The sequence below is a fragment of the Homarus americanus genome, unplaced genomic scaffold (genome assembly GCF_018991925.1).
Source record: "Homarus americanus isolate GMGI-L3 unplaced genomic scaffold, GMGI_Hamer_2.0 scaffold2539, whole genome shotgun sequence".
Taxonomy (NCBI): Eukaryota; Metazoa; Arthropoda; class Malacostraca; order Decapoda; family Nephropidae; genus Homarus; species Homarus americanus.
Genome location: NW_024725489.1, coordinates 5,417,979 through 5,441,435, shown reverse-complemented (window position 1 = coordinate 5,441,435; position 23,457 = coordinate 5,417,979). Strand labels below are relative to the sequence as shown.

Genomic DNA, 23,457 nt, shown 5'->3' with positions numbered 1-23,457 from the left:
AAGTTACAGTATTGTAACTCTCGAGCTGGAGTAAATGTACTTCTGTATTATACTGTACAGTAATTAGTTTTTGATTAATAAAATGTTTTGCCTTCTAAGAAATGGAATGATTTTTATCAACAACTTATTATATCAATGTAGGAAATTGATGGAAGTATTCCCGCACAGCACAGAATACAATTTTATATCCTTAGGCAGAATCCCCATGACATGATACAAATGCAGTTTTTTGCTAGCCTTATATATTTCTGCTCTTGCCCACTGTTTAGATGTAGTGGCAGAGTGTTTATCCATGTGAGATGAGATTCAAAGTTTAGAGTCAATATGAAATGCACAGTTTACTCTCAGAAAACTTTTCTCAGCACCAAGAAATATTCTTTGAAAGTGGGCTGGTGTCTGTCTATGCAAGATGCGTAGTTTAGACTCTCGGAAACTTTCCCCAATACCCAGAAATTTTCCAGGAATGTGAGATTTTCCCGAGTTTGAGAGTTGTCTCTTTACTAGCTCGAAAATTACCATGTAATCTCTCATCCCCGTAAGAGCTCTGCACCAATTGTTCCGGCTAACAGTACAACTTTTATAAACTGTTTTGCACATAAAATATCACATGAGACCTCGTATAAATACAGCATAGAACAAATCTTATCAAATGAACATTGTATACAAGACAAAAATTTTAACCAAATATATACAACTTAAGTAAATTGTTATGCATTTAGTTTATCTTTACTTACATAATATAAAAATATCTAACCTATAACATAATGGTGTAGAGTACAGTACATTATCTGGGGAACTGGACACACGATGTTATGAGACACTTGTACTGTACTGTATACAGTATATAAAATGTGAACTGTTTTTTGATAAGGTTTATAGTAAGCTTAGGTATTGTATGTTAAATCATTAAATGGTGGTGGTGGTGTAGGAAGCAGTGGTGTTGGGGGAGGTGGTGAAGGAGGTCATGGTGAAGAAGGTGATGGTGGTAGTAGTGGTGGTTGTGGAGGAGGTGGTGTTAGTGGTGGAGGTGGCGATGTTAGTGGTGGAGGTGGCGATGTTAGTGGTGGAGGTGGCGGTGTTAGTGGTGGAGGTGGCGATGTTAGTGGTGGAGGTGGCGGTGTTAGTGGTGGAGGTGGCGGTGTTAGTGGTGGAGGTGGCGGTGTTAGTGGTGGAGGTGGCGGTGTTAGTGGTGGAGGTGGCGGTGTTAGTGGTGGAGGTGGCGGTGTTAGTGGTGGAGGAGGTGGTGTTAGTGGTGGAGGTGGCGATGTTAGTGGTGGAGGTGGCGGTGTTAGTGGTGGAGGTGGCGGTGTTAGTGGTGGAGGTGGCGGTGTTAGTGGTGGAGGTGGCGGTGTTAGTGGTGGAGGTGGCGATGTTAGTGGTGGAGGTGGCGGTGTTAGTGGTGGAGGTGGCGGTGTTAGTGGTGGAGGTGGCGGTGTTAGTGGTGGAGGTGGCAAGAGGTAGTATTAGTGGTGGAGGAGGTGGTGTTAGTGGTGGAGAAGTGGTATTAGTGGTGGAGGTGGTGGTGGTGTGTTAGTGGTGGAGGTGGCGGTGTTAGTGGTGGAGGTGGCGGTGTTAGTGGTGGAGGTGGCGGTAGTGGTAGGTGGCGGTGGTGGTGGAGGTGGCGATGTTAGTGGTGGAGGTGGGGTGGTGGAGGTGGCGGTGTTAGGAGGTGGCGGTGTTAGTGGTGGAGGTGGCGGTAGTGGTGGTGTTAGTGGTGGAGGTGGCGGTGTTAGTGGTGGAGGTGGCGATGTTAGTGGTGGAAGTGGTGATGTTAGTGGTGGAGGTGGCGATGTTAAAGGTGGAGGTGGCGGTGTTAGTGTGGAGGTGGCGTGTTGGTGGTGAGGTGGGTGTTAGTGGTGGAGGTGGCAATGTTAGTGGTGGGGGATGTTAGTGGTGGAGGTGGCGGTGTTAGTGGAGGAGGTGGTGTTAGAGGTGGCGGTGTTAGTGGTGGAGGTGGCGATGTTAGTGGTGAGGTGGCGGTGTTAGTGGTGGAGGTGGCGGTGTTAGTGGAGGAGGAGGTGGTGTTAGAGGTGCGGTGTTAGTGGTGGAGGTGGCGATGTTAGTGGTGGAGGTATGATGTTAGGGTGGAGGTGGTGGTGTTAGTGGTGGAGGTGGCGGTGTTTGTGGTGGAGGTGGCGGTGTCAGTGGTGGAGGTGGCGATGTCAGTGGTGGAGGTGGCGATGTTAGTGGTGGAGGTGGCGATGTTAGTGGTGGAGGTGGCGGTGTTAGTGGTGAGGTGGCGGTGTTAGTGGTGGAGGTGGTGTTAGAGGTATGATGTTAGTGGTGGAGGTGGCGGTGTTAGTGGAGGAGGTGGTGTTAGAGGTGGCGGTGTTAGTGGTGAGGTGGCGATGTTAGTGGTGGAGGTGGTGATGTTAGTGGTGGAGGTGGCGGTGTTAGTGGTGGAGGTGGCGGTGTTAGACGATGTTAGTGGTGGAGGTGGCGATGTTAGTGGTGGAGGTGGCGGTGTTAGGGAGTGAGGTGGTGTTAGAGGTGGCGGTAGTGGTGGAGGTGGCGATGTTAGTGGTGATGGCGGTGTTAGTGGTGTTGGCGGTGGTGGAGGAGGTGAGTGTGGCGTGGTGGAGGTGGTGGTGTTAGTGGCAGGTGGCGGTGTCAGTGGTGGAGCGATGTCAGTGGTGGAGGTGTGATGTTAGTGGTGGAGGTGGCGATGTTAGTGGTGGAGGTGGCGGTGTTAGTGGTGAGGTGGCGATGTTAGTGGTGGAGGAGGAGGTGGTGTTAGAGGTGGCGGTGTTTGTGGTGGAGGTGGCGGTGTTAGTGGTGGAGGTGGCGGTGATAGTGGTGGAGGTGGCGGTGTTTGTGGTGGAGGTGGCGGTGATAGTGGTGGAGGTGGCGGTGATAGTGGTGGAGGGCGGTGTTTGTGGTGGAGGTGGCGATGTTGGTGGTGGAGGTGGCGGTGTTTATGGTGGAGGTGGTGATAGGGTGGAGGTGGCGGTGTTTGTGGTGGAGGTATGGCGGTGTTTGTGGTGGGTGGCGGTGTTTGAGGTGGCGGTGGTGTTAGTGGTGGAGGGTGGCGGTGTTAGTGGTGGAGGTGGCGGTGTTTGTGGTGGAGGTGGCGGTGTTTGTGGTGGAGGTGGTGGTGTTTGTGGTGGTGGTGTTCGTATTTCAAAATAATCAAATTTTATCAAAATCTAAAGCCTCTAAATTGCTAAGTTTATGAGTATTTTCATGATTACAAATAAACATAACAAGATTATTATTGTGGCAATATAATCAAGAGTATGTAAGCTTCAATTTGGTAATAGAATGACTGAGTGTCACAATTAGTTCAAGAGATATAGAGAGTTCCATTTTCCAAAACTTTAACCACATTTTCTGGTGTTTTTCTTTGTGGTGCTAATACGAAGTTTTGGCTCGCATAACTTCATACACAAACAAAAGATCTGTTGGTTTACAGGAGAATCCAGACCTAAAAATAGTAGTACAGTACTCGTGATACTTAATCCTTTGAACAATAATCCAATTGGGATGATATTTATAATCTGTTAATGTTTACAAACTTATAACACAGAACAATTATACATTACAGTATATTCACTGTACAGTAGTTCATTACTACAGTTACACCTACAGTACACTCATATGCCTCACAAGAAGGGCTTTCCTTTCAAAACTTTTACCACAATCTTCACTATTTTTTCTCACCAATAAAATAATAATAATAAACGGTTTATTAAGAGAGTTGCAGCCGGTGGCTGAAAATATACAAACCTACATGTGATTTAGACATAATAATATACGTTTAATACATCTACAGGGCTGTACAGAACATAAATCTGGAGCTGTTTATTATTTTAACAATAGATGGGATGGTGCTATTCATATATCTATCAGTGTGGGCTCTCATGGGCTGAATTTTGTTGTAGTGGCGGATTGCGCGAGGTGGGCGGGGGACTGCTGGTGGCAGTAGGTGGTGATGACGAGGATGGTGCAGTACTGCAGTAGTCCACTGCCAAACCCTGCTAGTACGTGGTGGTGGAGGTCATTGAGGGATGGCATTTCCAGGTAGGAGAGAGCATTGTTGTAGCCGGAGGAGTCTGCGCCGAGCATGATTCTGCAGGCCCTCTTCTGTACCTTCTCTAGCTGACGTTGTTGGGTAGAGTTGAGAGAAGACAACCAGACTGGTGACGCATACTTTAATTTTGGGAGAATAAATGAGTTGTAGATAGTCCTTAGCTCTGGCGTGGGTGCCCCAAATGACTTGAGTCGTCATTGCATGTAGAGTTGGTATGAGGCTGCCTTGATTGTGTTGGTTACATGGGCCTTCCAGCCCAGTTTGTGGTCTATAGTTACACCCACGAGTTGGGCAGACTGCACTAACTGGAGAGGATGGGCACCCACTGTAACTGCTGGAGCATGAACTGACGTGGTGGTGGTATAGAAGTGCATGACTATGCTTTTGGTGTGATTGATGGTGACCTTGTTCTCCGTAGTCCATTGCCTGTAGCCTGTCCAGGGTGCCTTATAGCGATGAGTAGTCCGATGAGGTGTTGTCCATTGTAACCCCCACAGTGCAGTCATCCACGTACTTCCACCAGTGAGGAATGTCCGATAGAGCGTAGTTCATCAGGATTAGGAAGCACAGTGGTCCCATCTTGGTTCTGTGGGGAACACCACAGGTGAGGTGTTGGAATGTGGAGAAAGAACCCTGCTACCTCACTGCCTGACGACGCTCACTCAGGAAATCAGTGAGCGATGAAACCAGGTTGGTGGGCAGCCCTGGTGCAATGGCCTTGTTAATAATAGTGCAGTGATCAACAAGGTCAAAAGCCTTCCTGAAGTCAACAAGGGCAACGGCCTGTGATGTCTTACGTTTCTCCAAGTTTTTGTGCAGAAAATCCAGGAAACTAACTAAGCAGTGCATAACCATATGTTGTTTCAGAATTTCACTGGTATAAAACACTATTTCCCCAACCTTCACACTTAAAATTTTTCTTACCAGTGAGCACAGTTGTAAATAGTACTGGACTTTGTTACTTAAGTGAGATTTTGGCAAAATGTAATTCAAGTAGAAGTAAAAGTATCCAAAGTTCAATATACTCAAGTAGAAGTACAAAAGTATCTCATCCATAAAGTACTCAAGTACTGAAAGTAAAAAGTAACAACAAAATTATTAATCTTCTCAAATATTCAACTAAATTCACAGTAAATTTAAAAAAACCCCTAATAAACTAATGATAAAAATAAGACACATAGCATTACACTTGTTTATTAGTCAATTCTTCTACTGAGATTAATCAATAATGGAGTCTCAATATTATGGCTGTCCAATCAATATCTTTTAGGCCTAAATATAAGCCCATCATGACTAAACAAATGTTCACAAGCAGGAGACGTGAAGAAACGTTTGTGATTGGTTAGCCTCCAAGTTTGTCCTGTGATAGGATATTTAAAACACTATTGTTTGGGGCATGTAAGAATGCAAGAATAGAAGAAACTGCAGTGGGCCCTTATATATCTGTCCAACCTATATTTGAAGCTACCCAGAGTGTTCCAGTTAATGATGAAGTTTGGTAAGTTATTCCACTCATCCAATACTGTACGATATTTCCGAACCAGTGTATACCTATATCTAAATTTGTCTAATTCAAAAAAATTGCTACGAGTTCGTTCCTGGTTGGATAGTTTGACTACCTTTGTTATATCACCTTTGTTTAACCTTGACTTCCATTTATACACCTCGATCGTATCGCCCCTCACTCTACATCTCTCAAGGGAGTGCAAATTAAGATGCTTGAACTTGTCTCTGTACTAAAGGTTCCTAATGCCCGGGATTAGTCTTGTCATTCTCCTCTGAATGCTTTTTAGGGATTCTATATCTATTCTGTAATACATTGACCAGAACTGAACTGAGTAATCCAAGTGAGGTCTCACAAGTGCAATACTGTATGTAGTTTTTGGATAACCTTGCTAATCTTGTAACTAACTCTCCTTTGTATGAACTCAAGTACTTTGTTAGCCGTGTTTAGAGAAAATACCCATTGTTTACTTGACTTAAGATTCCTACTTATCATAATTCCTAAATCTTTCTCACAGTCGGATTTGTCTAAAACAACGTTGTTCATCTGATATCTGGTTTCTCTGTTTACATCTCCTAGACTAAGTTCTTTACATTTGTCCACATTAAATTTCATCTGCCTGTAAATATATGTAAGAATTATAATTTTTTTATGCCACCATATATCAAATATGTAATGCCATTGTTCTGATTTATTATATCAACCCTTTTAATTAATATAAAGCTATAATATATATTAATGATAATTAAAGACTATTTATGAGTGCTATTTATTGATGTTATCAAGGGTAATATTTTATGATAAACAAGAATAATTAGAGTTACTTCACTTAAACTGTTATATAAAGTGTTATGTAGCACCGCATATATTTTGATTTAAAGGTAATTACAGTGGTCCCTTGGTTAACAAACGGTTCGGTTAACGAATTACCTTCCATAAGAATCTTCAATTCGGCTAATGAAAAAAAATTCGATTAACGAAATCCTTATGAACATCACGTTTTGTTGTGAGCATCAGCTGATGGGCTAGTCTGCCAATTCAGTACAGTAATTTGTTCTATGTTTACATTCATTTCCATTGGAGTAAATATCAATAAAGTTGTGCTCTTTAATATTTTTTCATTTTTTATATTAAAATTATTAGTCATTTTAAAATTTATTTAACATATTGATAACATATGCAGTACAGGGAACTAGATTTTTGTGCAGCCATCAGATGCTTGACTCGGCCACAAGGCATCAGTTGGGCTCTGTTGACAGAGGAGTGAACATCTAATTTGTTGATGTATTGAATATTTTTGCATTTTTCATTGAAATTATTGGTCATTCTGAAATTTAGTTAACATATTGATAATATATAGTGCAGTGCAGTGTTGATTTAAAGAAAATAATCTTGAATTACACCAAGTGAACTTAAAATTTTATCGGTGAAATGACGGCATCAAGCATGGGTCCCCTGAAAGGTGATTTCTCCTCCATCCTCACTTCCTTCTCTTCTCCCTTCTCCTCCACCCCCACTTCTAATTCCCATCATCATCATCAACCATGAACCTTCTACACACACACCTCAAAGTAAGTGTACTTTACTGCATTTTTTTTTTTACTTTGTACGTACACTGTATGTACTTTTCGGTGAGCTGGAACCAATTACCCAATATCCCATTGAAACAATGGATTCGGTTAACGAACGACCCCCTGGAAGGAATTGTGTTCGTTAACCGAGGGACCACTGTATCTTAACTGTTCAGAGGTAATTACCCTGCTTGTTCAATTAGTAGGGTTATATTCTATATAACTTTGTTCATATAGGTAATCCTTATTTAATGTTATATATATTAATTGATATAACGTATGTTGTAAATAAATCAGTGTAATTTTGTGTGGTAGTTAAGTAATATAGTGCCATAATTGAAGACAAGGTATCAGCACTGTGTTGGTCACTAACTCAGCCGGTGGAGACCTGGGCAGAAGCAGACGTGCCTGGCTGGTGTGACAGTTGGTCTGGACTCAGGATATTATTGTGGAGGTAAGTGGTGAATACTTTCTGTATTGTTCAAGGGCAAGTCAAGGCTGATGCTAGGGCTTAGGTTGATTTAGGCTGTGGCTCTCAATATTTCATTGTTTTTCCTTTACATGTCCCTTGTATATAATTCTTTAATTTTATTATACTGTACTAATTTATGCAGTGTATGATTTCTTCTCATTCTGAAACACATTTAGTTCAAGTTCATGAGGCTTATTATTAAGAACGTGAGGGAGGTGATACAAATTGTTATAAGGTTTACCCTGCTTATAGATGTGACCACTAGTGGCAGGGGTGTTTCTCAATGCTATCATGATCAAGCCTCACCTCTTATTCTGACAAGTGGCAGAATCTTGATGAAGAGGAGTGATGGCATAACAAAAGAATAATAAACTGAAGTTGGTAGCGTAACAATATTGTATTTAATTAATACTTTACTCGAGGTGGTAGCGTAACATGTGATAGTTTATTAATTTTTCTTAGATTACATGAAATAAGAAAGATTATAATTAATGGCTTATAATGATGGTATTGTTCATATATGGAAATAGGAGGAAATAATTCTTAATTGATTTTTATAATTACGTAATGAAAGACAATTTATTTGGCTAACGAGGGCGGACGGATTGTTGCTGGAGATATATCAATATAAGTTTACAATAGCAATTGTCATTGAATTTCATATAATTAACCATTTACAAAAAACTCAGCTGCACATATTAGTGATTTGGAGTCAGGGGATTGATGACGGAAGGTAGATTAGGGGCGACACAGGGAAGACATCAGTCGCCGTAATTTCCACTACAGTATCACTGTGGTCGCCGGTAACTCCTGCACTGACACCCAATTGATGAATGATGGTTTGACAGCGTTTGCAACCCGGTTTTCTATTCCCGGACTAATACCCTGTTAACAGATTAACATTAACGCTATACGGCTACTATAAAGAAAAAATTGCATCAAATTCTTTTAATTGTTTATCTAGATTAATTTTCCTTAAACATATTTAATTCTGGTATCAGGTGACCCACAAAGACGTTATAAAGGAAATTATTGGTGAAACATTTAAGGATTAGTAAAGATGTGAAAAGTAATTAAAGATTATTAAGGATAATTAAATTCTTATCAAGATGGCCATCTGAGTGACGTTTGCGCTTACAACACCGGCAAGCCGTTTTCTTGCGATTATTATGATTATAACACAATTTCACTTTAACACGGGTTCAATCACAATTCTAGGATGTCTTACAAATAGTATGGAGTAGTTTTCAATTAATACTAACCTCAAAGAGGGTGAGAATATGATGCTAGAATGAGTGATTGAGAGAGCGTAATGTTATGTCTGGTGGCGGTGCCTCTCTGTCTCTACATGGCCAGGGTTCCCCTCGTGTATTCAGGATTAATTATTAATCCTTTTCATGATTCATCTTTCATTTTACTTATTTCATATTAATAATTAATTTTAGTAATTTTATGATAGTTTTAAAGGTATTTTGATAATGGTTAAGAATATTATAATAACAAAGTTTTCTGTGATGGATTTTTGCTATAATACGCTAAATTTCAATGTATGAGCAAAAAGCTTAGTTCAACAATGTAAAATAAAATTCTTATTATTTATTGTATTAACATCTCAGGGGGCACTACTTGATTGGATGTACATACCTGAAGAAGTTAGATGCCCACCTCACAAGGGGTCACAGCTCAAGGTTGAAGTGAGAATTTTGAACACTTGGAGCAATCTGCCAGTGTTGTGAGGACACCGAGTGTGATCTCATTCAAGGCCAGACTTGACCAACACTGGGGTAGGTTCCGATATACAGTATTCAAGAGCCAGTGTATGCCCAGTACTTGCCAATAGTGCGTAACAGAGACGTTACCGACCGCCCAAGCAGCTAACGAGCTGATCAGTGGCAAAGAGGAAAAAGCAAAATATAAAATGAAAGCAAACACTTTTACCACACTCTTCATAAGTACAATTTGTCTCACCAGTGTGTACAATGTGTGTCTTCACTTTCTTTGTGGAAAAGCTATTACCACACGCTTCACAATAAATATTTTAACCAGTGTGCAGCATACACACATGTTGCTTCAGGTCACTCTTTCTGGAATAAATTTTTATCACACACTTCACACTTAAAATTTTTTTCACCAGTGTGCACACACCTAAGTCTCTTGAGACGATCCTTTATGGAATTTTTTTACCACTCTTCTCATTGTAAAGTTTCTCAATCAGTGTGTCTAACCAAATGCCTTTTCAGACTGTTCTTTACATAGAAACCTTTCCCACACTCTTCACACTTAAAGGGTTTCTCACCAGTGTGTACAACCAAATGCTTCTTCAGACTGTTTTTTGCATAGAAACCTTTCCCACACTCTTCACACTTAAAAGGTTTCTCACCAGTGTGTACAACCAAATGCTTCTTCAGACTGTTTTTTGCATAGAAACCTTTACCACACTCTTCACACTTAAAAGGTTTCTCACCAGTGTGTACAATCAAATGCTTCTTCAGACTGTTTTTTGCATAGTAACCTTTACCACACTCTTCACACTTAAAAGGTTTCTCACCAGTGTGTACAATCAAATGCTCCTTCAGACTGTTCTTTACATAGAAACCTTTGCCACACTCTTCACACTTAAAATTTTTTTCACCATTGTGTCTAAGCAAATGGTTTTTCAGAACTGCCCTTCTGGAAAAACCTTTCCCACACTCTTCACACTTAAAGGGTTTCTCACCAGTGTGTACAACCAAATGCTTCTTCAGACTGTTCTCTACATAGAAACCTTTGCCACACTCTTCACACTTAAAATTTTTTTCACCCGTGTGTCTAGGCAAATGATTTTTCAGAACTGCCCTTCCGGAAAAACCTTTCCCACACTCTTCACACTTAAAGGGTTTCTCACCAGTGTGTACAACCAAATGCTTCTTCAGACTGTTCTTTGTATAGAAACCTTTCCCACACTCTTCACACTTAAAAATTTTTTCACCCGTGTGTCTAGGCAAATGATTTTTCAGATCTTCCTTTCTGGAAAAACCTTTCCCACACTCTTCACACTTAAAGGGTTTCTCACCAGTGTGTACAACCAAATGCTTCTTCAGACTTTTCTCTACATAGAAACCTTTGCCACACTCTTCACACTTAAAAATTTTTTCACCCGTGTGTCTAGGCAAATGATTTTTCAGATCTTCCTTTCTGGAAAAACCTTTCCCACACTCTTCACACTTAAAGGGTTTCTCACCAGTGTGTACAACCAAATGCTTCTTCAGACTTTTCTCTACATAGAAACCTTTGCCACACTCTTCACACTTAAAAATTTTTTCACCCGTGTGTCTAGGCAAATGATTTTTCAGATCTTCCTTTCTGGAAAAACCTTTCCCACACTCTTCACACTTAAAGGGTTTCTCACCAGTGTGTACAACCAAATGCTTCTTCAGACTTTTCTCTACATAGAAACCTTTGCCACACTCTTCACACTTAAAAATTTTTTCACCCGTGTGTCTAGGCAAATGATTTTTCAGATCTTCCTTTCTGGAAAAACCTTTCCCACACTCTTCACACTTAAAGGGTTTCTCACCAGTGTGTACAACCAAATGCTTCTTCAGACTGTTCTTTGTATAGAAACCTTTCCCACACTCTTCACACTTAAAGGGTTTCTCACCAGTGTGTACAACCAAATGCTTCTTCAGACTGTTTTTTGCATAGAAACCTTTCCCACTCTCTTCACACTTAAAAGGTTTCTCACCAGTGTGTACAACCAAATGCTTCTTCAGACTCTTCTCTGTATAGAAACCTTTACCACACTCTTCACACTTAAAAGGTTTCTCACCTTTGTGTACAAGCATGTGTACCTTCAGCTCATTCTTTAGATAATAACCTTTGCCACACTCTTCACACTTAAAAAGTTTCTCATCAGTGTGTACAACCAAATGCTTCTTCAGACTATTCTTTGTGCAGAAACTTTTCCCACACTCTTCACACTTATAATGTTTCTCATTAGTGTGTATAAGCAAATGTTTGCTCAGATCGCTCTTTCTAGAAAATCTTTTACCACACTCTTCACACTTAGAAGTTTTCTTAGTGTGTATATCCCTGTGTTTCTTCAGATTACTCTTTCTGGAAATTTTTTTACCACACTCTTCGCACTTAAAAGGTTTCTCACCAGTGTGTATAAGCAAATGTTTCTTCAGATCGCCATATCTGGAAAAACTTTTCCTACACTCTTCACACTTATATTTTTTCTCTGCAGTGAGCATATCCAAATGCTGATTTACATGATTGTACTGTGAATAAATCCTTTTACCACACTCCAAATTGTTCTCAATGTGTACCATATGTTCCTTCAGCTGATTCTCTCTGTTATAACATTTACCAATTTCTTGGCATTTAACATTTTCCTGAGCAACAGTCACATGTTGTGTCTCATCAGAGTTACTGTTAAAACTTACATCAAATGCTTCACACTTGATATCTTTCTCAGCAACAGTCACATGTTGTGTCTCATCAGAGTTACTGTTAAAACTTACATCAAATGCTTCACACTTGATATCTTTCCCATCAACAGTCACATGTTGTGTCTCATCAGAGTTACTGTTATAACTTACATCAAATGCTTCACACTTGATATCTTTCTCAGCAAGCAGAGCCACATGTTGTGTTGTTTCACAGTTACTGTCAAAGCTTTCATCAACTTCTTCATATTTAATATCTATCACATCAGCGTGTTCAGTCATATAGGTATGCGTTTGTAAAGCATCATTACCACAATATACACACAGACACTTTCCCTCGTCATCATGTCTGGCCATTTGACCAACAAAATCAGCCATTTTTTACAAACTGTAATTTACAAAAGTTTGTACAAAATAATATTTCATCAATGGACAGACCATTGAGATATTATACTCAAAGTATAGAAACAATATAAATCCCAGTCGTCACAGGTAAATGGTTCCTATTCATAAGTCACCACATGTAGGTGGTTATGGAGGTTACTCTTGCACAAGGAAACCTTAACCAAAAGTTAACTTTATCTCAACAGTACACAAGCAGTGGAGACAAACACTTGCCACATTTATGTACTGTACTGTATTGGAACTTTCTCACCAGTGATCACAAGCATTAGTCACAAGGTCTTGTTTAAGGTAAAACATTACAATAATCATCATGTTGTATTTAAACAACATTTAACAGTGCAATATTTTCAGGAGAAAGATTCACTTGTGTGAACCTTCTTTTCATCCTCAGTTTCCAAGGATCACTAACTTGACTTTCATATTTGTAACTTATGATTTACACAGTTGACAATTAACATTAATCATGCTTACAAACTTCTCCTGAAGATACAGTATTCACTAATCCTCACACTGACTTATTGTACAGTTTTAAGGGACTGTTCTTGACCTGTTCTGCCTCCTGTTTTGTAGATTGTGGTGAGAGATGTCTGTGTGGGACGGCCTTCTGATGTCCCTTTGTTACATCCACCCTCTCCCACCTTTATGTCTGAAATATAATAGTTTTCGTATAGTTTGTATTCCTTGCACAAGCTGTACCTTACTCAGTATATACACCTACCTTAATTTTGTACATGTGGTGTGTATAATTGGCCCAATATATTCCAACACGGTGAAAATATATTCAGAAGCATAACTCATACACTTTAAATATCATACAGTATACTGTAGTACATTATTATTACTTCCCACTACAGCACAGATATCCTTCACTATATGAATGTTCACACTTTACATATTCTTTTACAGATATTCTATTTTAATTATATTAAACCTTTTCTTGCTAATACTAATGATGCCCCTTACTCAGCCCACCAGCCCTCACCACCTTCCCTGAAGTACTGTACCAAATTTACATTTTATTAATTTCATTATGTCTTAGGTACTAAATTTCATACAGTAGTTTGATACAGTCTGTTCTCTTATCACAAGTGTTTTCATTACACAAATTAGTTTTAACTCGGTGAATGCATTACAGAACTCATTTTTTACAGTGCTGATGCAATTGGGCAAACATAACTATATCAGAGAAGTATAGGTTGTGCAGCTGCTTCAGTGTAGCATCACGCAAGGTGGACACTGGTAGATACTGTACTGTTTGGGGTGGCAATTTGGTAATTAAAAATCTGTCTGGTAATGAATGAAAATTATTTGGTACAGTATTAACTGTGAATATATTCACAGTTAACATGTGTGATCATAGGGGTGAACTTGGAGGAGGGTAGTGTTGATATTGCTGCCTTTCATTACTTAAATATTACTTCACTGCAAACAATTTTATTGACCATACTTACTGTAAATAAAGGTAAGCTATTTGGCTAATTACAGTTTTCTTTAATATATAAAAAAATGTTTGACTGTACTGTTAATAAAAATCAAACAAATGGTGTTGAAACACTTCATTTGGTAATGAATTTTGAGGGATCTGTTAATGACAGGAAAATCAGCCTATAACCTCTTCTTTTTATAAATAATGAGGGTCGTATTGTTGGACTCAAAACCCATATGATGGATTTGGATTAATTTCTAATACCTTTCGAGTAGTGCTGGATTCTAAGTGTACCCTGTAGTGTATTGTATACAGTATTTATATACTGTACTTATTACTCTACTTTAATGAAGAGGACCGAGATAGGAGACATAACATTTTTCAATGGCATCCTTATCACGTAGTGTTCAGTGTCGTATCACAAGCAATCTGTGCTTGTAGAGGATGAAGATCGTCTACAAGAATTCATCTATGAACAATAACTAGTTGTCAAGACACACAAGTGTTCAAAATGTGGCAGAGAATTGACAGTGAAGAATAAATATGTTTCTGTGCAAGAACCGATCGTACTCTCATGTCCACAGGTAACTGTAAAATTACACCATGCTGCTTCAAGTTATTGTAGTTGCTTTCATTGGTACCAGATATTTAAGTAAGTTAATTCTGCCTAATATGCCAGGGGACCCAGGGATGGTTAGTATTATATACAGTGACCCCTCGGTTAACGAACCCAATCCGTTCCAGAAGGTCGTTCGTTAACCGAAAAGTTCGTTAACTGAAACCATTGTTTCAATGGGTTTTTGGGTAATTGGTTCCAGCTCACCGAAAATTTCCTAAATTCAACAAAAATGGTAGAAAAGTTCACTTACTTTGAGGTGTGTATGTAGAAGGCTCCTGGATGATGATGATGGGATTTAGAATGGGGGTGGAGGAGAAGGAAGAAGAGAAGGCATTGGGGTGGAAGAGAAGTCACCCCATGGCGCCATTTCACCCATAAAATTTTAGCTCTCTTGGTAAAATTCACGATTATTTTCTTTAAATCAACACTGCACTGCATTATATATTGTCAATATGAAAAATATATTTCAAAATGACCAATAATTTGCTTGGAAACACAGAAAAAAAAACGTTTAGTTGAAGAGAGTCTCAAGCAAGATGTTACCTCCAGTGAAAACAGAGAGAGAGACTAACGCCTGTTTGCTGTGTTAAGAGGCTGGATGCCGCGCATTAAACTAGTCACTTTACCTTCAATTATGTTCAATAATTGTTAAAATGACAAAAAAATTAAATATTAAACTTTTAAAATTTTTTGAATAGTATAAATTTCTTGATATTTACTAAAATAGTAAGGAATTTAAGCCCTAGAACCGATTAATGTATTGGCGGACTGATACTAAAGCTGGTTGCCCAGTCAGTGCAAGCGAAAACATGTTGAGGTCGGTTCGTAAGGCAGTTCGTTAACCGAAATTTCGTTAACCGAGGCGTTCGTTAAACGAGGGGTCACTGTATATTGGTCACCGATTTCAGTTTCTTTGTCAATGCATTTATAGTACCTGATCGATGCTCTTCTGTTTTCACTTTGTTTATATCTCAAGTACAGGTATTATGTTTAAGCACTTATAGCCGAGTCTCCTCCTCGTGTACCTCATGATAACAGCATTATGGTAGAAAGTATCTCTTTTTATCCTGCGTCATCGGGCAAAGATGATGGGATATATTAGCCTTGAGTGTACAACATGTAGCAGCGTACAACACATTATATAATGCGTATTTCAGGTGAGCTGTGAAGAAAAAACAGTGGCGACGAGCGGTAACGAGCCCCCGAGACGAGAACGTGCGTCTGGCACCAACCAAGTTTGGTGGCTCAGAGGTGGAAGAAATAGAGTTCTTCTTTTGAGTTTTACCTGATAGCCACAGGAGTCACGAAGGAGGAGCAGAAGCGCGCCTTATTGGTGCATGTTGCTGGACCTGAGGTGCCACAGAAGCCCTGAACAACTACTTTTCTCCGAAAATAAAAGTGAGGTACGAGAGATTTTGTTCAGGAAATGTACTCATAATCCCAATGAATCTGTTGATACTTTTGTCACCAAATTAAAAAAGTTAGCCTCTACTTGTCAATTTACTGATGTTGAGGATGTTATTATTGATCAGGTGATTGAAAAGTGTAATTCTCATGAGTTGAGGAAACGGTTGCCGCAGGAGAAAACCTAACATTAGATAAGATTTTGGGAATTGCCAGAGCATTAGAAGCAGCCAATTCTCAAGCTTAGACTATTGAGGGTAGATCACATAATGATTCACAGGTCAACAGAGTTTCAACCAGCACCAGTAGACAGCAAAAACCATGGCAAAAAGGTAGAAATATGAAAGCACAAGAGAAATTTAAGGGAAAACAATCTCCTAATATACATTTACAACAACATAGCTCATTCAGAGAATCTAAACCTAGACCTAGACAATGTTTCAGGTGTGGTAGAAAAGGTCAACATCCCAGTGATAGGGAAAAATGCCCAGCAACTGATAAGAAATGCCATAATTGTGGTCACAGAGGTCATTTCAATAACATGTGTAACTCTCGGAAAACAACTACCTTTTATCATGCAACTTGACACAACAGCAGATGTGTCAGTAATGTCTGAACAGACTGCATGTAAAATTCCTGATATATTTATAGAACCAAGCAACATAGTTCTAAGGGTTTATAACTGTCACAATATAGAAGTAATTGGTTCTACCAAGGTAAATGTTCAATGTGGCCAACAAACAGTAAAATACCTGCCCATCACCATTGTTAAAGGTCAGACATTGATGGGTTTAGATTGCTTGAAACATTTAACATTAAATTGGTCAAATATTTTTGTATGTTCTAAAGCAAGAGCAAAAGGCAGCCTTTCCTTTAAATGAGGAGTTATTTACTGATGGACTTGGTACAGTATACTGTGAAAAATGTTAAGGCTACTTTGGCACTGAAACCAGAAGCAACATGCAAATTTCTTGCTCCTAGTCCTATTCCTTATGCTTTAAAGACGTCAGTTGAACATGAAATTAAGAGGTAAGAAGCAGAAAAGACATGGAAAAGAGTAACCTACTCAGCTTGTGGTTCACCTTTAGTTCAGTAGCAAAAAAGGGTGGTGGTGTTTGATTATGTGGAAACTATAAGGTAACACTAAACCCTCAGTTACAAGTAGCACAACACCCTCTCCCTAACCCTCCAAATATGTTTGAAGCTTTAGGAGGATGTAAGATCTTTTAAAAAATTGACTTGGAACATGCATTTCAGCAGTTAGTCACGGATGATAAGTCACAGGAGTATTGCCCAATAAACACACATTTAGGACTTTTTTGCCCTAAAAGATTGCCATATGGTGTAGCTAGTAGTCCTGTAATATGGTAATAGACCATGGACAAAATATTCAATGGGTTACCTGGTGTATTTTGTTTTGTGGATGAAATTTTGGTAGTAGGAAAATATGAAAGAGAACATCAAGAAAGATTAACGGCAGTACTGAAACGTATCCAAGAAATTGAATTGAAAATTCACCAGAATAAGTGTCGGTTTCAAGTACCATCCATTGAATATTTAGGATTCATAATTGATAAACGAGGCATACATGAGACAAATGAGAAGGTTAGAGCAGTCCAGTCTGCAAAAGTGCCTGAGAATGTTAAAGAGCTACAATCTTTCTTGGGACTTGTAACATTTTATGGAAGATATGTTAAAGATTTAACTACAATTGGAAACCCCTTTTATCATTTACTGAATAAAGATGAACCATGGAACTGGTCAGAGGAATGTCAGCAGTCATTTGAGAAGATAAAAGCTGCAATAACTTCATCAAACTTTCTTACACATTTTGAAATGGATTTGCCAGTAAAGCTAGTACATGTATGTGACGCCTCACAAGTTGGATTAGGTGCAGTTCAAGCACATGTCATGCCTGAAGGTACTGAGAAACCAGCTGCATTTGCATCTCAATTCTTTAATAAAGCTGAGAGTAATTACTCACAGATTGAGAAAGAGGGCCTTGCACTTGTGTATAGTGTTAAGAAATTCCATATCTATTTGCATAGCAGGAAAGAATTTATGCTAGTGACTGATCACAAACCATTATTAGCAATTTTAGGTCCAGAATCAGGGTTACCCACTTTAGTGGCTGCAAGACTACAAAGATGGGCCATTACTTTGGCAGCTTACAATTACACACTGGAATACAGATCCACCAATAAGATGGGTAATGATGACGCACTGTCTCGCCTATCTGTGGACAGGGCTCCTGAAGGGCACGAGGCTTGTATTCTTTTGATAGAAAGTTACAACTTGCCCATTACAGCAATGAATATAGCACAGAGCACAAAGAAAGATCCTATACTCTCAAGGGAACTTTAATGCCTAGTTACGGGTTGGGACTCAATAATGACCCGGGAAGATTGTAAACCATATGTGGCAGTATGGCCAATACTTAGTGTAGAACAAGTATGTATATTATGTGGATCCAGAGTTGTTGTTCCTAAGCAACTTAGGGGACAGGTCCTTGCACAGCTGCATGCTGACCACCAAGGCATTGTCAGATCAAAGGCCATAGCTAGAACTTACGTATGGTGGCCAGATGATAAGGATATTGAAATGTATATTAAAAAATGTGAGACTTGTGCCATTCACCAGAGTAATCCTAAAGCAGTACGATTACATCCATGGGAATGCCCTAGATATGCTTAGCAGCGACTGCATATTGACTATGCTGGTCCATTCTTAGAATATTCTTACTAGATTATTTTTTTTTTTTCGGGAATTAGCCCACCCGGGCACAGGTCAAACGACCCACAACGGAGCCTTGGGGTTAAAAAAAGAACGGAAAGAAATTGTAAATATAGAAAAAAAGTTTATACTGTATTAATCTACACCACGAAGATGCCGAAAAACCAGCTTTTTAAAGTGAGACAGATTGTAAGAGCATGGAAACACAGAAGAAGGCAGAGCATTCCACAGTTTGACTGTGTGAGGAAAGAAGGAGGTACTATAACGGGTTATTCTCGTGTGACCGACATCCACGGAGAAACGGTGGGCACCACGGGCAAGACGTGTGTTGCGAACCCACGGCCTTGCCGGCGGTGCACAGGATGTCAAACCCACCGAACATTGTCCGTTAAAGTACCTGTAAAAGAGAGAGAGTGAAGCAACATTGCGGCGAACAGAAAGGGAAGAGAGATTGTCAACTAAAGGAGGAGAGTTAATAAGACGAAATGCCTTTGATTCCACCCTATCTAATAGTTGGACAGAAGAAGAGCCACCCCAGATATGAGAGCAGTACTCCAAGTTAGGACGAATGAATCCCTTATATACTTGGAGCAACTGGTCAGGAGTGAATTAGCTGCGGCATCTGTACAGCATTCCCAACTTTCGGGAGGCAGCTTTAGTTATACTAAGGACGTGTGATTTCCAGGACATATTGGAGGAAATGGTGAGGCCTAACATATTTATTTCAGAATTTGGGAGGATGATAGCATCCTGAAATGTAATTGGTAGGAGATCGTCTAATTTACAAAGTGTAATTGGTAAATATTGAGTTTTATTACTATTGAACTACAGTATTTATTTATTACTATTGGTTGATGCTTATAGTAAATGGCCTGAGATAATTCCCATGCAATCAACTATTTCACTCTCCACAATTAAAGCTTTGATGCAGATTTTTGCAACACTTGGCTTACCAGAGCGTATAGTATCTGACAATGGTCCTCAGTTTTGTTCCCAGAAATTCAAGAATTTTCTAAATGTAAATGGCATTCAACACACATTAACTGCACCATACCATCCTGCCACAAATGGGGAAGCACAAAGATTTATACAAACATTCAAACATAATATGAAATGTGGAAATGCCACTTTTGCCAATGTTCCTACTTGCATATGTAAGTTTCTCATGGCTTATCAGACTACTCTGCATGCAACTACGGGTATGACGCCTTCAATTTTGTTGATGGGAAGGAGGATTAAGACTAAGACTTAATGTTGCCCGATTTTCTGAGTGAACAACAGAACAAGGGGTGGAAACAATTGAAAAATCAGGGAAATATAAGGCAGTTTAAGACTTCATCTCCAGTAATGGTACACTCGTACACTACACCAGAAAAGTGGGGACCAGGAGAAATTACACGTGAAAATTGGGAATATGCATTATGATGTTAATGTCAATGGTAATGTTATGAGAAGACACATTGATCAGTTGAAGCCTTCTTGGGTAGACAAAAGATATAATCCTTGCACTTCTGGAGATCAAACCAATACAGAACAAATTCTTCACCCCAGCAATAAAGTCACAACCAAGGAGACTTTACCCACAACAAATGTAACAACAATGCCATTGCCCCAAAGTCCAGTTGCACACAGAGTACTTCCTGGTAGGGCAACCAGGGGATTAGCTCCTAATAGATTAGATTTGTAACGAAAACAGCATTTTCTTTCATTTAAGATCCTTAGATGTTCATTTTATTTTTGTATGCTCAGATGTTATATTTTCATATACAGTGCTACTCCAAAGTAACCATAGCACAAGATTTCTTTAGAGGAGGAAGGAAATTAATTATTTAAATTTTCTTTGTCAATGCATTTATAGTACATTTCCTTCTCTTCTCCCTTCTCCTCCACCCCCACTTCTAATTCCCATCATCATCATCATCATCAACCAGGAGCCTTGTACATACATACCTCAAAGTAAGTGTACTTTACTGCATTTTTTTTTTTACTTTGTATGTAATTTTCGGTGAGCTGGAACCAATTACCCAAAATCCCATTGAAACAATAGTTTCAGTTAACGAACAACCTTCTGGAACGAATTGTGTTCGTTAACCGAGGGACCACTGTAATTTCATTGACCAGTTTCACAATGGCCGTTGTGGAGGTTGGTTGTCGTTTGTGCTCCTATGATTATTTTAAGTTTATTGCCGAGTTTTACGAGACGATTATTCTATCCATTTCTTATGTATCCCTGGTCCTTCCACTTCTAACTAAGGTATTGTACTTTCGGACATAGTGCGCCTCAAAGTTTTTAACTACTGAAACATTTAGGTTCGTTTAAGCCCCGGCTAGGGGTCAGGTTAGGCCTACGGGGATCCAGGGGCAGAGCCCCCGGCTAGGAGTTAAGTTAGTTAGGTTAGGTTTTTTGGTAAAATTGCAAAAGTGCACACAACTTTGTTAGAAAGTAAAAAATATGTTTTTCTAGTGTATTTATGTGTATTTAGTTCGGTTGTGACCTTCATTTCCGCTGGGTATTGGCCCCCCCCCCCCCTTTTTTTTGGTGGGGCATTTTCCAACAAATTATGGCTAAGCGAATACAAAATACACACAAAAAAAAACTCTAGAAAAACATAAACCTAACCTAACTGACTCTCACCATATGATGGAATCACTTATTTCTTACCTTATTGGCCTGGTTCTGGTTCGTCGTTGGATTCGGACGCTGATTCTCGCTTAACGGGGGTATAGAGACCTAAAATAAAATTAGAATTTGATTGAGCCAAAAATGTCAAGAATTAAACCACAAATCATTTTAATTGGTGGCCAAAAAAAAAAAAAAAAGCTTTTGATTGGCCACGTGACATGTACGGGAACACATGTGAGTGATGATTTATGAAGGAGATACGCAGTGTGGGAGGTGAGGTAGGACAAAAATGGCGGAAGATTTATGGAAGAAAATAAGAGAAAATTTTGGATACGCTATCTCCGTTATTATACATTTGCGACGGTAATGTAATAAAAGAAAATTATCTTATAATTAGACATCTTATTCGAGTATGATAATAGATTAAGGGTAGGAATGTTGTGTAAAGAAATGCAATAATACCGTTTTTGTTAGGTCAGACTTGTGTTCGTTTTCTCTCCCACCCAAAAACCCTGAGTTCCCAGGCTCTCCCCCAGTACTGTTGGGGGGGCCAAAAAATAGCAATTTCCGCCAAAATTTAAGGTCAGATTCATATTGGTCAACCCCTAGGAATGACCTAGAGTAAAAAAATTACCGAGGACTTTGGCTGGCAACTGTACATACAGTGCAGTGTAAGTATACAATGAACAGATAGTGTAGCAGCACATATTGTGAAGGTACACAAGAAGGGCGAGGTTTACCTAATCTCTCTCAATAAACAAAGTAATGAGTAAACCCACCTGATGTAGTCAGTGAGAAGATAATGTTACCGTAGTAGGGTTGTCATAGGTCCGTATTTTCCTGGACATATCCTCCATTTAGGTTTCGAAATCTTCTCCCGGAAGTAATTTTTAAAATTCTTCAAAAGTCCGGAATTTCAGCTTCCATCATTTTCTCCACGGAAAAAAACATAAAACTGTAATGACGAGAGAGAGAAAGATTGTGAGAGAGGGGAGGTGGAAACCGTAGATATCTCCTTCAGTTTTCGTCAGCTGATAGGTCACGTGTACGCCTGTACGGTGTTGTCAACTTAGCTGCTAGCAGTTTTTGGGCTAGCTTGTACTGTAGTGCCATGTACTGTAGTGCCATGTACTGCTTTTCCTTGTTCTTCAGCCACGCGCATTATTATATATATTTTTTTATTTAGTGCTGTTACAGCCATAAATGAAATGTTGAAAGTATACCATTTTTTTCTTGTCTTTTTACACTGTAGCATTTGTTTTTCTTGTCCTGCATTTAAGGCATTTTAGCAATTTTCAACCATAATCAAGCCACTTTCGCTATATTAATTACGTGTGTCGACAACTGTGACCGGTGGTTGGCCAGTCTTTAACCTGCAGTGACAGTGTTTGATCTTAGTCTTTGTTGTGGGTTTGTCGCTTGTTGCCACAGCTAGTGCTTACGATTTGTTGTACTTTTTCAGAGCATAAAACAGTCACGGCTGCATCAAGGCCTGGGGGCAGGATGTCTTCTGGAACGTTCTCTTTTTTTTAATGTTCAGATATGGCATCCCTAAATTGTTACGCAAAGTCATCACTTGTTGTTTATTAGCACTGTTAGTTGCTTGCTGCACCAAACACCATCGGAATGAGAATTAAAAACTCTTTACGTCAATCTGACACAGTGTTATGACTGTGTAGTGGATACCTCCCCTACAAACGCTGTTTGTCGCTGAATAGCCGACCCCTCGAATTCCCCAGTGTATGCCTCGTGGTCTAGGTCAACCAGCGCCGCCTTACATGACGGAGGTCAACTATTAAGCCGCGCCTACCTCCGCTATATAAGACTTGACCTCGTGGTGACCGCTCTCTTTCGACCACGCTGCCACTTCCCAGCACCAAGCTGCACTGTACATCCAATATATCACGTATACAGAGAGCGCATTGTGAGTTTCCTTTCTCCATCCCATCCTGAGTGCGAACCAATAAGTACCCCACAAATGGTGACCCCCGTAGATTCGCACTCACACAGGATGGAGGAGAAACAGATCACGCTCCCAGTCTTCAAGCAACATGGAAGACTGGCTTATCCACCGAGAAGCAGCTCTCATCGGCTCTACAGCTACTGTCTCTACACTGCAGGTTAGACATCCTAGAGCAGCACTGCTTCTCTAAGCAGACACCAGCTCCTCTTCCTGCCCCAATCACCACGTCCTACCGACCTCAGCACACCCTTCCTTCCTTAGACGCCGCCCCTGGCCC

The 23,457-nt window shown here is 39.8% G+C and overlaps 1 protein-coding gene across 5 annotated transcripts; it reads right to left on the bottom strand.

The window, feature by feature from the left end:
* Positions 1-4,755: 4,755 nt before the first annotated feature.
* Positions 4,756-22,192, bottom strand: LOC121865045 (zinc finger protein 708-like). 5 transcript variants are annotated; one of them, XR_006088710.1, is made up of 5 exons: positions 21,997-22,192; positions 21,257-21,325; positions 10,258-13,058; positions 9,222-10,173; positions 4,756-5,100 (listed from the first exon to the last, which is right to left on the bottom strand). XR_006088710.1 is itself a non-coding variant. In XM_042364371.1 (4 exons), exons 3-4 carry the CDS (start codon positions 12,383-12,385, stop codon positions 9,785-9,787), a joined length of 2,517 nt encoding a protein of 838 aa, XP_042220305.1. In that variant the 5' UTR covers positions 12,386-13,058; positions 21,257-21,325; positions 21,997-22,192; the 3' UTR covers positions 8,226-9,784. The 5 variants fall into 5 exon arrangements, 3 of the variants coding, with proteins under 3 accessions (XP_042220305.1, XP_042220307.1, XP_042220306.1); XR_006088709.1 differs by lacking the exon at positions 4,756-5,100 and adding an exon at positions 8,226-8,462; XM_042364371.1 differs by lacking the exon at positions 4,756-5,100 and having other exon boundaries at positions 8,226-10,173.
* Positions 22,193-23,457: the final 1,265 nt, after the last annotated feature.